Source organism: Falco peregrinus, chromosome 12 (genome assembly GCF_023634155.1).
Source record: "Falco peregrinus isolate bFalPer1 chromosome 12, bFalPer1.pri, whole genome shotgun sequence".
Classification (NCBI taxonomy): domain Eukaryota; kingdom Metazoa; phylum Chordata; class Aves; order Falconiformes; family Falconidae; genus Falco; species Falco peregrinus.
Window position 1 is genome coordinate 23,496,837 of NC_073732.1, and position 14,506 is coordinate 23,511,342.

General features: G+C 42.5%; 1 protein-coding gene across 2 annotated transcripts in view; it reads right to left on the reverse strand.

Annotated features, from left to right (window-relative positions):
- Positions 1-14,506, reverse strand: part of FNDC3B (fibronectin type III domain containing 3B) — a 209,616-nt gene that overhangs the window by 37,532 nt on the left and 157,578 nt on the right. For both annotated transcript variants that reach the window (XM_055817155.1, XM_005242826.4), the window contains exons 15-21: positions 11,609-11,747; positions 10,964-11,035; positions 10,402-10,520; positions 9,476-9,581; positions 7,568-7,740; positions 5,269-5,382; positions 2,981-3,130 (exon numbers count right to left, since the gene is read on the reverse strand). In XM_055817155.1, coding sequence (XP_055673130.1) covers positions 2,981-3,130; positions 5,269-5,382; positions 7,568-7,740; positions 9,476-9,581; positions 10,402-10,520; positions 10,964-11,035; positions 11,609-11,747 — 873 coding nt within the window. The remainder of the gene's footprint in view (positions 1-2,980; positions 3,131-5,268; positions 5,383-7,567; positions 7,741-9,475; positions 9,582-10,401; positions 10,521-10,963; positions 11,036-11,608; positions 11,748-14,506) is intronic.

The window sequence follows — 14,506 nt, forward strand, 5'->3', positions numbered from 1 at the left end:
TCCTCTGGATTATTATAAGCTCCTGTGCACACAATCACACAATTAGTGCAGGCTGGAGGGGACCTTGGAGCACATCTAGTCCAACCTGCTGCTCCAATCAGGGTCAAAGCTGAACACAGACCAGGTTGCTCGGGCTTCTGTCCAGTCAGGTCTTGAAAAATTACAAGGATGGAGATTGCACAGCTGTTCTGGACGAGTTACAATCCTTAACTCCCTGCACAGCAGTAACTTTTTTCTTTTTATCTCACCGGAACATTCCTATTTCAGCCTCTGCCTGGAGCAGAACTGGAGACAGTATTCCATCTTCTCATGAACGACATGTAATAGGCACCACCACCTTCCCTTGACCTGGCAGCTGGGCTCCCCCTGACACAGCCCAGCATGCTGCCGGCCCACCAGGTACGCAGAGAGCTTATGACAGTAGTTATGGTATAGGCCGAGCTACAGGAGATCCAGAAGGCACAGACCTTCAAAAGCACCTTTGACATTGCCCAGCATCATCTACCATCCACACTTCCTTTGCATTTGGGAAAACGAGCCCAGAGTCTCCCACCAGATCAAAATTAATTAGAAAACCCGGATTTACAATGTTGCCAGTAGGACTACGATGGCAAGGAAAGAACATGTCAAGCAACTGTTTGATTTGTAATCTATGCTTAACTGTAGCAAATAAGTTATTTCTGCTATGCATAATACAAACACAAAGCTGTGTTCTGTTTTTCCAGGAGGCGTTTTGTTCAATTGAAGAAAAGAGATAACTAAGTTAGATCTGTCAGCCTTTAAAAAGCCCTTCAAAACAAATCTTGCTCCAGGGACATCTTCTATTGAGTGAAGCGCTCCTAGAGCTGTTAGAAGTGAGCCTTGTTTCGTGGTCTGCCAATGATATTATTTGTCTTGCCTCTAAACCAGTGTTTGGCAATCTGTATCTTGCTCCAAGCAATTTATTTTCAGAGGTGCTTTTAACTGCTTTATTGGACAATCTCATCACCATAACTGATGGGAATTTCATTCTTCTTTGCTTCCTAGATACCTCCCTCCCCCACCCCCAAATGATACAATATTTCCTTTTGCAAAAGCCACAATTGTTTTCAGGAATATTCATTACAGCAAAAAAGTTGAGCAACAGTAAAGACGAATTATCTGCCCTGCAATTATATATATCTGCGTGATTCCTCAGTTCTCTCTTTTTATTGAGTTGTTGTAAATTTGAGAGCAGTACTGTGTGTTTGTTAGAAGGCAGGATAAATATGGTTTGGGGAATATATTTTTAATAACCAAAAGGAAGATTTTTCTGTTAAAGCTGTTAACAAATAAGAAAACCAGCTATTATTCTCACCTTTTTATTAAAAAAAACACCAAAAAAAACCCCTAAAATTTCTGAAACTGTTTAACTTCCCTTCTTTGTCTGCTATACATTGTTGGGGTTTTTTCGGTTAATTGTTTAAATGCTCCAAGTGTGTCTTACACCAACTTCTTCTCCATATAATACACAGATCAGATCTAGAGAATGAAGCCCTCTAGAAAGTAATGCACGGGTCACTGACGGCCTTAAATAAACTGGCTTAGTGCTGTTGTGCATTTCATTTAACTTCTACCTATGGATTAAATGGCATTGGCTGTGTTGAAAACCGAGTAGATTTGTGCAACATTTTTGTGGCAGGTAATTTTAAACGAACATCCACTCGAAATCAAAGATGCTATACAGCTGGCTATTTCCATTTTTAACATTAAAACCTCCTTGAACTCCCCGCAGAAGCGGTCTCACAGTCTCCTCCCTGCCCAGCGGATGCTGAATGCTCTCCCCCTTGGGCGAACACAAGAGGCACTTTCTGGCTGACACTTCCAAGCCACTCAGACACACTCTTTCAACTCGCCTCCCCCAGCAGTGCCAGGGCAGGGATACGGTGAGCTCCACCGAGGCAGAAAATACAGCTGAGTGTCCTTACAGCTGCGGGGCCCTAGCTCCTTGGCTGCTGGCCAACAGCTCAAAAGCTACTTGATAAAAAAAAATTAATAATAATAAAAAAAATGTTCGATATCCTGTTTAAAAATACCAAACCTGTAAGGAGGAAACACTCAACAGAAGCATGTTGTCCTTGATCAAAGAAATGACCCTAGGTGGTCCAAACATTGGCAGCTGGGTGGGTACATGAACTTGTGGTTGGGTTACTGGTGGTATTCTGTCTTCACATACAAATAAGTTTTGTGCAAAAGTATCCAGGGCAAAAATATTTTTACTTTGCTCCCACCTACTTCACTTTCCATTTATTTTTTCATTAGACATAAAGGAGAAGTGCTGTATTTTTATTTTCATAAATATTTAAGAACTATATTTTAACTTACTTTTTGGTGAAAATAATAGGAGAGAAAAAGATCAAAGAAAAAGAAATTATATATAGGCTCTATACACGGTCCAGCCTTACAAAGCTAAGAGACAAAATGGTAGAGACGACGGCTCGCTGTCTGGCAGCTCCCATCTCCTATATACACAGGGATCTACTTACCTGGTTTGCTTTACTTGATAAATGAACCAGATGTTGGAGTTTATTATTTAAGCTAGGGGAATCTTCAACATCCAGCTGGGAGGTAGATGTTATTTACATCTCATTACATCTCATTACCAAAAAAATAATTCAATTTTTGGGGAATTGTCTAAAATGTTATCTTTTTTTTTTAATATCAGAGAGCAAGATGGCTGTTAACAGCGTTATTCACTGAAAATAAACCACATGATACATGAGAGCAATTTTCAAGAGCTAAAAGTTACATCAACTCCCTTGTTTATCACTTTGAACTGTACAGAATCTAAACTGTTCAGTTCTATAGCAACAGCCTGCATTACTTAAAATAAATGTACATTCCTCCTGACTTACAGAGCACATAACTTCATAGCGGCTAATGACAAAAATACAAACACAGTGGAAGGAAACTGTTTACATCTTAAGATAGCAATGCATGCAAAACCTCATAGCTTCCATACCTGCAGCCTACAGCAGTAATGCGCTGCCGCTGACAATTCACTTATTTCAAAACAGGTATCTGTGCCATTATATGCAAGTTGTAGAGATTCCTCATCTTCTCCCCACTCTAATCTGTATTCAGAGATGTCAGCACCAGAACATTCAGGACTCTGCAACACAAATATTTATGCGGTTCAATTCAAAAATGAGCACTTCAGATCTCTGTGTTTCACTGGGTATGGAATTAAGTGCATGAAAAAAGAACACCAACCATCCCACCTTATTTTTAAATTAATACAACATAACTGCTGCAAATGGAAATGTGCCAAATTAAGCGTTCCCTGAAAGGTTACTGAAACAGGCCAATTCTGCGCAAAAATTATCTGCTAGAAATTCAGAGAAATGAGACAGTGTATGCAGCTACTTTGCTTTCATCAGGACACTCCGGAATAAATTGTCTCTTCACTGGCTTGGCAGAAGCACAAGCATGGAGAACACAAAACCGCATCAATCTACTGAGTCTAGTTGAGCAATCAAAACACAGCCCTGGAAGAGCTGGCCTTCAAGCCTGAAACAGTCACTCACATTACTGAGAAAAGAACAACCTCAACAAGCAAGGAGCTTGTCTGAGTGAAAGTCACCCATCAAGCTAACGGCCCCAGTATGGGATACGGGAGTGTGGACCTGGGTACATTAATGTCCGCTAAAAGACTGCGACAGGATCTATGTGTCCTCAGCAATCCCTTTATCATCCTGAAGTCCAGCGGAACACAGAATAAATACCTGAAATTGGCTGGAGGTGAGTGAGTGCAGGCATAAAGGCACGGTTACACAACAAAATACTTAGTGTTTTTACCAGAACTACCCAGAGCTGCACCATGTGGACCGAAGCAGCTTGGGGAACCACTGCTCCATGTGCAGAAGGGTGGTGTAGGATACGATAAAGACTGTGATTACAGCATGCAAGGTGTCATTTCCAGTCAAAGGATGAAGAGCGTCGCTGCATGCCACAACGACCACCCTGCACACACATGCAGGCTTCTCTAGCTCCGTCTCCGAGCTTCCAGCTACATCAGTTGGAGCATTCAGAATGGCTAAGCCAGCGTTTCAAAACAATGTGCAAAAAACTCAGTAGGCACCACAGTGTGCTCTCTAGCCAGACAAAAAACCTCTACGGTTCTCCACTGTTCTTCCTTCATATTTATATCAGCCAAAAAATTATAGACTCTTCAAGAAAACATAACCATTGCAAACCACATTACTCCTTCCACAGCTTCATTTTTAGCTCGAATAAACAAATATATCCTGCATATAAATACAGAGTCTACCAGAAACACTGCTGCATTTGCTCATGGCTGGGGAGAGCAAATGCTTGTCCATATGCTCATAAAAGGTAACATTTAAAAGTTTAGTGTGACTTCCAGCTTAGTTTCACAAAACGTTGCAAGAAATATTAACAAATACCCCTGAATGGCACCAAATGCACCCGTTTCATTATAAAATTAATCTCAGATTATTTTTATATTTAGATATGTTGTTAGCACAATCATTTTAAGTATCTCATGAACATTAGCATTGTCTTTCTCAACAGGGGCATTCTTTTGTGGAGGGACCGGAGAGATGCAGGGCTGGAACAGCTGCTAGGTTTTCAAAGCAAGTCCACGGCAGAACTATAGTCCCACTGCTCCACACCATAATGTTATTTATGACAACATCTTTTCCTTTCTGCCTTAATTATGTAACTTTTTTAATTACACCAATCAATCCCTCAGCATTTGAGCTAAGACTTATTTTAAGAGTCCAGTGTCTAAGATCCTGAAGAATGGAGAAGGAATGCACAGAAACTAAAATAAAAGTAAATATTTGGGGAAGATAAAAACAATTTTTGAGGAAAAAAACACTACATCGTAAGCATCTGTGCAGAGTTAATTTCCTATCAGAGACTCCAGCTTCAGCCAAAATTAAATATTTGCCTTCACAATTCCACCCCAGGACATGCTGACATGCTAAAAGCCTGTGGAGAGCCCTTGTACCCGACCCGTGCTCTATCATCTGACGCCAGTGTAGGAGGCCTTCTGTCTGAATCCTGGTCCGGGTGACTCACGATCAACTTTATGCCATTCTTTAAAGAGAAAAGTAAAAGATGATGATTTTTCTCCAATAGCAGAGTTTCTGCATATGCTTTTCTTGCACAAAAGAAAAGCTGCAAACCAGCAAATAGCTCTCAAGCTAGCTTTCAAGTTTTGCAGTGACCGTGTGAATTTGGATAAGCAAGATGGAAATTAAAGAACGAGGGCACCTGACTCACCTCCCAGCTTACAAGTACACGTGTGTCGGACAGGAAGGACAGGGAAGGTGCTCTGCACTGGCCAGGCGGTCCTGCTGCCGTGGTAACCTCTGTGGCTTCCGAATACGGCCCATACTAGAGGGTAACAAAGAGTCTGTACATTAATATATAGGTGTAAACCAGTCTCGCGTTACTCAAAGGCTTTTCAAGAACAGCGCACAAACTTTTCAGCGCAATAAACTTTCTCAAACATAGACTGGGCTTCCAACACTCAGCACCAAATACCAGAGTTCAGTAGGAGACCACGTCAATTATTGCAAAGTTAGAATGTCAGGTAAGCTCAGGTATGAGCAGACAGCACGTACATCCTCCTGTGTGGTGGTAAGTGCCCGTGAAAGCATAATCCATCTCCGATTTACCCCAGAGTGAGAACGTGCACCCAGCAACAGAGCCCCTGAGGAGCCGTCTGCGCCCCTCCACCTTACCTTCACGCAACAGGTTCACCCGTCTGTGCCGCAGCCTGGCACAGCTGCCTTCTGGCAGATATAAGGAGCGGCACAGCAACAGTAAAGCACATAAGCTGGATTTGGACTCCAGTCTTTTATAAAAACACGTCTGCAACGTTAATTATAAAAGGACAGCAGGTGATGGAGCCCCAGGCGGGGTTCAACGTGCAGGGGCATGCTGCGCACACCCCGTGCGTGGCTTCGCTCTGCCGGCAGCTGAGCCAACGGCTCAGACAACTTTTAAGCCCTTGGCAGAATAATTTAAATGCATATTAGCAACAAAAAAAGACAATTTTCAAGAGCCTGCAAAACTGGCTTCAGCCAGCAGTGCAAGGACAGAAGAGAGATAACAGTGGAAATAGACTCTGAGGCCTCGAGTGGGATAACAAAGTTCGTTCTGTACATCCCCAAGCTAATTAGAAGTTGTTCTCCAGAACGAAGGAACTTTACTGGAAGCAGAGGAAACACACTGATACTTACTTATTTTGGAATGCAATACTAGCAAATAGGAAAAAACGAGCCACTATGAAAGGTGAACAGCACTAAAATGATGAACCCCATAAAAGCTCTCAGCGGGCACATCTGTGTATCCATGCTATTGAGAAAGGCTAACACTGATCACATTGTTTGAATTACGAAGAATGCACACTTCAAAAACCTGAGTTATGGACTTCTGCTGTTTTCTCTAATGAATTGGAGGAAGAACGGTGTTTGCATCTGGTAAAAAACACATTCCTCCATTTTGCATCAGGTAAAAAAGCTAACCAAACCAAACCCAGCCCCCTCATGTAACAAAGGGCAGGACTAGACAATGCTTTGCAACGTTAAACGCTGTTCTGCCAAATAAGGAAAAAAAAAAAAAAAGAAAAAGTGAAAAAAAAGAAGGCAAGGCATCATATAATCGTATATCCAAAGTTACAGGAGTAGGTAATGGCTTTCATTCCAGCAAATAAATCCAATCTTTCTATATGCATTTGATTTATTTTTCACAAGAATAAAGTAGTGGATATTTTTAAGACAAAACAGTTTAACAGTCTTGCATATTTTTGTAATACCTAAGGTAAGTTTTAAAAGAAGTTATCCCTGTAAGTGAATAACTTTACACCTCTGTGTTATGTTTATCATCAAGATTCCCCGAGGAACAAAACACATCAATACGTATGTAGTGTTGCTGGGATGGCCTCTACAAAAAAGCCTTGGAAAGATGCTCTCACAAGGGCAAGCAGAACCATCCCAAACCTCGCTGAATCAGCAAGATCTTTCAACAGATCTCTGTGGACATCAGATAGCATTTCTGATGTATTTGGGAAGGCACATCTTCCAAGGAAATCATATAACAAAAATCAGCAAATCCACAAAGCATGTATTCTTTTCAAATTAAAACAACAACAACAAAAAAAGTCATTAGCAATGCAAGCTTTCCTCAAAATATATCAATACGTGAGTGACATTTCAGTGATTGGTTTTACAGAGTTAAGACAAAAAGAAGGAATGCAGTGGAAAGGGAATAAACAGATTTCTCCTTGTAAGCAGCTACGACTTTTAGCAAAGATTTTGCCGTTTGGCATAGCTGATTTTGGCCAGCCAAATCGCATCAGTACCTGAAATCTCCTTCTAACAGAGTACCAGAGTTAGTACTGCAGCTCTTCCTCACAAGTTCCTTCAAACATGTCTCACTGTTTTCTTCTGCCCACCTCCCCTTCACCTTTCCGACGCCCAACACCAGCAGAGCCGCGCTGCAGAGCCGCCCACGCAGGCCCCGCGGCACCTGTGGTGCGGAGCGGCCACGGCACGCCCCGGCACGCCGCACGTACCCCGCCGTCGTTGGCGGCTCTCACGCGGAACCGATACGTTGCTCCGGGAAGCAGGTCGCTGACAGTGCACTCCAGCTCAGGCCCGTGATACACTTCAGAAACAACTTCTCCGGGTTTGGTCATTTCTACACTGTACTCCGAGACGGGACAGCTGCTTTCTGACTGAGGGACATCTAGAAAGAAATCACCTAATTCATTAATAACGTAAGGACAAATGCCAGAAAGATTAATTTCTCACCTCACGTACCACAGAAATATTTGTGTGTACAGACACGTGTGTATCTATGTATCTATACGCACACACACTACCCAGCAATGATTTTTCTCTGCGATAGATGCCTTACCTGCATGACCTCATCCATGTATGCGACTGACATTTTTAAAACAAACGAATACAATTACTCTTAGCCCTAAACGTTCACCAAGTCAGATCGTCACCCGCAAGAGCAGCAGCTCCCCCGAGGCACTGACCTGTCACCCCGGGAAGCTGTGCTCGATGCCAGGACGTACCCAGCTACTTCTGAAGCAGAACACAGCAGCTGCCGTCCTTTTCTGGGGATGAAGAAGAAGCTACTCTGCTTCTTTCCCCCATTATCAAAGGTGGTGGTGTGTGCAAAAAAAAAAAAAATATGGGTCAGTGAGGCAGGAGAAAAGGTACAAAAAGCTGCACCGAGAAGGGGCCTAGGGCCGAACACACCCTTCGTGGGACAGGGAGAAATGAGGAGGCACACAGTGGCTGGCTGACCCAATCCTGGCTGCTGGCGATGGTTGGACACAGGCTGAGGTGGGTCACGTACACTCCGAAACTGCTACTTATACATGGGATTTCTGACAAAGCCTCAGTAACACCCAGTAGAAGTATGAACTGCCATCCTCAAATTTTATTAGTCACACAGTCAACATATATGAAATTCTAAATCTCCGTATAATGATCTAAACCCTGCGCTTCACCTGGAATAACAGCTTTGAGGGAAACTGAATTTCTTTTCTGTGCCTGTATTTGTTTTGTTGTGGGCACCTTTTTTTTCCAAGAAAACAACAAATTTGATAATATTTGCATGTTATATCACAAGCCAGTACCACATAATCAACCTGGTGCTCTGAAAAGCAGCGCTCCACCATAAGTACAGTCTTCCAGGAAACACAGTACCCTGGATGTACAGGTGAATTTTTATTATGATGTCGAGATACATTTGTCAGTTAGAAATGGTACTGCTCCAGAATTCAGCTTAACCAACGACACTATAAAGAATCTTGGATGCTGCAAGATTACTGTAGTAAAGAAAAAAAAAATATCTGTTGGATACTGGCATGTACCTTGTATTCTTAAAAATGCGTATTTTTTTAGCAGTTTAGTGTTACGCCCGTGGTCCAAGTCCTTTGCAAAAACTACAGGTGTCCCATGGATTGTGTGTGTTATACTGTGGATAAGGGTTTAAATACCACTCAAAATCCTCAATATGTTCTAACCCAAATTTCCTGAGGTAAGTCCTATATTAGAAGTAGCAAAACACTTCTGCTAAGTCAATATTGCAAAGGAATAAAGTAGATCTTGAATCACACGGTGGTTTTGCAGTAAAAGGATAGATATTCTCATAAAGCTGATACTTTATAGTCCTGACATAGAGCTGGGTCCTAACTAAAACAAATTTGGGAGCACAGTATCAGGCCTAAAGGACAGCTGGAGGACAGCTAAGTTCAGAAACCAACACAGAGCCACAGCAGCCGATGAGAAGTTGCACTTCTGACCTGCACGGACTTCACTGGGCTTTGCTTTGTACGTCCCAGCGAGCAGAATACACTGCAACTTTTCACAAGGTCTACCAACAGAAATAAAAGCTAATGCAAGCCCAGCAGCTAACCATCAAGACCTAAGCTATTCAACAGTGAGATGCTCCAACCACTTACCCCACTGTAGCTGAACTTCTTTGTGCCTTGGCTTCCCCAAAACTCTTGGTGGCCGGCAGTGTCCTGGTGCAACACTTAGTGTACGGACAGGTAAACTTTCAGAACACTGGAAGAGAACAGGAGCAGACGTTAGCTCGCCAGTATGATCGCTGCCTACAAAGTGAGGCATGATTAGAACACAACACAAGAAATTGTTTTCTACAACAAGCACTTAATAGGAATTTATATAAACAATGAAGGATAGGAGAGGCTATCAAGCACGTCCCTTACAAATGCAAAGAACAGAGTTCTTCCATTAGCACACTCAAAACTGTAGCACAGTAAACTGATGGCTAATGTTGTGGGGCTCATTATTTTAATTTTCCTTGGTTTTAAAATAATATCAAGGCCTAAAGTACTCAATCATCAAAAAAAAAAAAAAAAAGCAGGAAGAAGAAAAGTGTAGGAACTGAATTTTTTTTAAATCAAAGGAGGGAATGACAGGAATCCGTGGCTGGAAAATGGAAGCTAAAAACTTAAAGCAGAATTTGGCCATAGAAAACATAATTGATTGTTCCAAGAAACTACCCCTACTGCAGCTCCAGCCACGAACTGTGTTCAGTACAGGCTCTTTCTGAAGCAAGCGGCCAGATAACTAAACACGATGGTCTTTTCTAGCATAAGTAATAAACACCTACAAATTGGTTTTGAGGAAACCAAATCTCACTAAATCGCAGTCTGCCTCAAAAAAACCCATCAGGTACACAAAGTAGTCTTCTGAAATTCAGCATCTTGCAAAATAAGATTAACTGCAATCGGTGTATCTTCACTGTGCTACACGAAAAATATTCACCTATTTTTTTAAAGCAGGTATCTTTTACCAAAAATAGCAGGTAAATCTCTGGAAAATATAAGCCCAGTAGTTATTACTGTTTCATAATGCTCACCTGACTGTGTCCGCCAGTGCTGATACAGCATGCCCGGAGTTTATACAAAGTGCCTGGTTTCAAGTGAGTACAGGTATATTCTGTAGCCGATCCACTATATGCCACTTCCCATTGATTTGCTAAAAAATGGAGATATAACCAAGTTTGGAGAAGTATAATGCAATGATTTTAGAAATGTCTCAGAGGAAAGAAAAACCTTAGTGTGGTCTTCCTCAAACAATATATGTCAGCGAAGTCCTAAGTATTAATATTATTATGAATATTATTCCTGCTTAGACATACATACACATAGACACATACACAACTATATATACTTACAATTATAAGTATTTCTAGAATATATTAAAAATATAATATCAAATAGTAGGTTCAGCTAAAGAACCTAAAATTCCACCAGATTCAGAGAAAAAGTGCATACCTGTTTTAAGGCTGTAAGTACATAACACAGTTTCAATTTTATGTACAGCACCAGTACGTTAATGATGATAATTGCCCAAAGGGTCAGTACTTCTTTATAGTTGCCACAATGGCCTGAAATCGAGACAACCTGTTTCAAGTTTACCTTCTGGACTTCCTTGAGAAATCTCTAGCAGATACTTTAGGATTTCTGAACCACCATTATCCTGTGGAGGATCTGAAAAAAAATAAGGCAAGTTGTCAGTAAATGAATATTAGCAGTGATTAGCAGTGAAATATAATAGATTACAGAAACTGTTTCTGTTTCTGCTCCTTCTCCCCCCCCGCCCCAGTAACTACACCAAGGAATTTACAGCAGAAGTGGGTAGCAGATGTTAGTTTTCAGCATGAGTCAGACTAAGGTCACTGGGTAAGGATGCTACAAACAAAACACATGGGAAAAGGACTGAAAGAGATGCAGCACAGAGGTTTGCCCCATCAATAAAGGAAACAGCTGAAATGATGCTGCACCGGGACATGAAATGGAAGGTGAAAAGCCTGAAGATACACTTGAGTGCAAGTTAGTCCATAAAAACAAGCAACATTTTTGATTCTGAAAACATAAGATCTTCTATGCAACTTCTAAAATACTAAAATAATCAGGTTGTCAAGCTCTCCAAAAATGTTCAACTTTGGACTGAGAAGCAGCATGAAAAAAAAAAATATCTAAGTTCTAAGACATATTTACATAATTTTATTTGAATTTATCATGACCCAAAAAGCTCTACTAGGACAAACTGAACTGGCTTACCCCACTTCACACTAAAGCCATGAGATGTTATTGGCCCCTTAATAACGGGTCTGGTTGGAGGTCCTGGCCTGTCTGGACTGGTTGTACAGACCAGCACTTCGCTGGGAGAACTCTTTCCTTCCACATTAGAGGCAAACAGCTGAAACAAAACCACAATAAGTTTACCGTTGTTTACTGTAACTTTTTCTGACAGTTCTGCATGAGAGTTCGTTTAGTAACTGCACAAATATCATTAAACTGGAAAGTGTGTCACATCCCAACAAAGCGCGTGGGATTCTATTAACAGACATTAGATTGTCACGCTGTTTCTTTACAAACCACATCGATTTTTCCCCTCCCTCCACTAACAATAGATCATGACATGTTTAATATAGGAGCACTGCTGTTTTTCCCTTTTAAAAACAGTCATGTGGCAACTTGCAGTTATTTATTCACAAAAGATGAAAACAACAACAATAACCGTGCTATTTTTGTTTTGGAGGAGTTTCAAACTGCTATATAAAACAAATTAATTCAGAGTATCGGTAATCACACAATTATAAGATTAAGTAGCATGACACGCAAACAAGCACATCTACAGCCACTGAACCGAGCAGGATGCACACAAAGAAAACCTTCTCAGCCAAATCCTTCGTCTCTACTCAAGAACACCTTTTACTGACTTCAGGGAGAAGGCTGCTAAGCTAAGAGAAGCCATGAGGACCTGGCCAGGAGATTGAGCAGATCAGGATCATACAAGAAACCCCAAATGGTCCAATGTTTTGTGGCTGCTGAGAGCTGTATTAGCTCATGTTAGTCTCTGGGACAGAGATCTGCTGCCAAAGGAGTGAGCAATAAACTACGTACTGTAACTGCTAACTGTAAATATAAGCTAGCAGGAACTTTTCCAATTTGGAAGCTCTGTTACTCTCAGGAACAGTCATTTCTATCTTCTCTCTTAACATAGGCATCTGAGGAGAACAAGTTTCACTTTTTAAGGCCAAAAAAGTAATTGAGGTACTCTAGCCCATATGCTTGAACAACTAACTAAAACCATTATCAACACCCACTTAAGATCTTTTGGTTCTTCTCTGACTATTCTCCAATTTAAGACATCTTGCCATGAGCACCAGATACATGAGCTAGAGCTAGACAAATACCCCAGTAAAAGCTCTAAGGAATCAGTGTGGGCTGCAAATGTAACGCAACATTCAGACACTTCCCCTGTGTAAACAGCTAAACATTGCACTAGCCTGGCAGGAACTGAAAATTCCCATTAAATGGATTGTTCAAGCAGGATCTTCAACACTTTTTCAGAGTCACAGCTTCTCCAACCTGGAGTCCCTCATTGTCTCAGTAGGAATAAAAATAAAACTGTTTGTTTCCAGGTCACCGACAATATTATGAAATAGCAGACAGCACTGCTTTTTGTGGAACCTCACTATTAACAGCCACCGGTGACCCCCTTTACGCCGACACCTCAACCCCTTCAGACAATGCGGCTGCTGCACCCTGTTGCGCTTGGTAGCATTTGCCCTTCTGTGCCAAACCCTTACTCAGTACTGAGCAAACGCCTTTACAGCAGTGAATTACACCACCATTTCTATTATCATTAGCCAACCTTTATTTCATCAAAAACGTTAGCAGGGTATTTCTTCTATAAGCACACATTGCCTGGAATTAAATTTCCACCTTAATTATTTATTATTAAGGGGGTTCACCAAAGAACTGCATTTTGCCCAGGTTCCAAGACAAGTCTAGAACAGACCAGAGAGCCCCCACCGTGAGTCTTAACACGCTGCTGTGATCACGGGGTGCCTGTGTTTGGTTTTGTTTGGTTTGTTTTATAGCTTTTGGGACTCTTCCCCCGGTTCCCTAGCTGGTCCGCATGCAATGAGGGAGCACCTTGGTGCTGAGTCCGAGTTGTGCTGGCAGCCAGCGACGCGAGGCTCTAAGTTTGCTCTGATGTCAACCTGGTTCTGTAAAATTCACATTTAATTTGAAGGCAGGGTTGCAGAGAAACACTAACCGTCCTTTTCCCTCAGGCAGCCACAGCAGCTTTTACAACGCTAAAGTAAAAGGTGTCCCCCTCTGAGGGACACTGCCACAGCTTTGTGGTTGTTTGGGCAGTCCTTCCTGCATCTTCACAAGGTCTTCTGTCCCACAATGGAATATACATCATTTTAAAGGAGTCTTTGAGCGAAGTTGTATTGTGTTGCTCCTGAATATACTAAGGCCTTCAGAAGCCAAATGTTTTTGAGACAACACACACCTACGACATCCTTCTCTCCTCGTACTGGTTAGAAATGCCCCGACGCTGCTTCCAGGTGCTGTTTCTGGCCGGCAGCCCGGGTGGTGGGGAGAGCTCTGGGAGGGGACGGCATGGCCCAACACCCCCTTGTGCAGTCCGGCCTTGCCTGAGCCACTGTGGCTACCGCGGCCGCAGGACGGCCGGGCAGCCACACCGCAGCCTGGCCGGCAGAAACCACACTGTCCTCCCAACAGCGCCCGGCAGAACTGCTCCACAGCTTCAGCAGCGAGGCAGGTGACCGAATTGTGTGTTTGCAAGAAGAATTCAGAGCGTCTTGCCTGGCGGGTCTGTATTTAGGAGCACACCCAGGAGCAGGAGGTACCGACACTTGCTATAAAACCAGCTCCAAACCCAGCCACACGTATGTGTGAGATGGAAAAGCTTCGGTTTCTGCACGTGAGGGGAAGCCTGGCCCCTGAGCCGGGGAGAAAGCTGTGCTTGCAGCTCCGTACAGCGTCTGCTCCCCTGGGGGAAGCGAGACTGCTTGGTCAGGCTTTTGGGGAGCTGCTCACCCACAACCACCTCACGCTCTGAGCCACGCTTGTACATCATACCTGCCAGTACGTGGTACCCAGAACTATGCTTGTTTCATGAAAGCTGAGCAATGA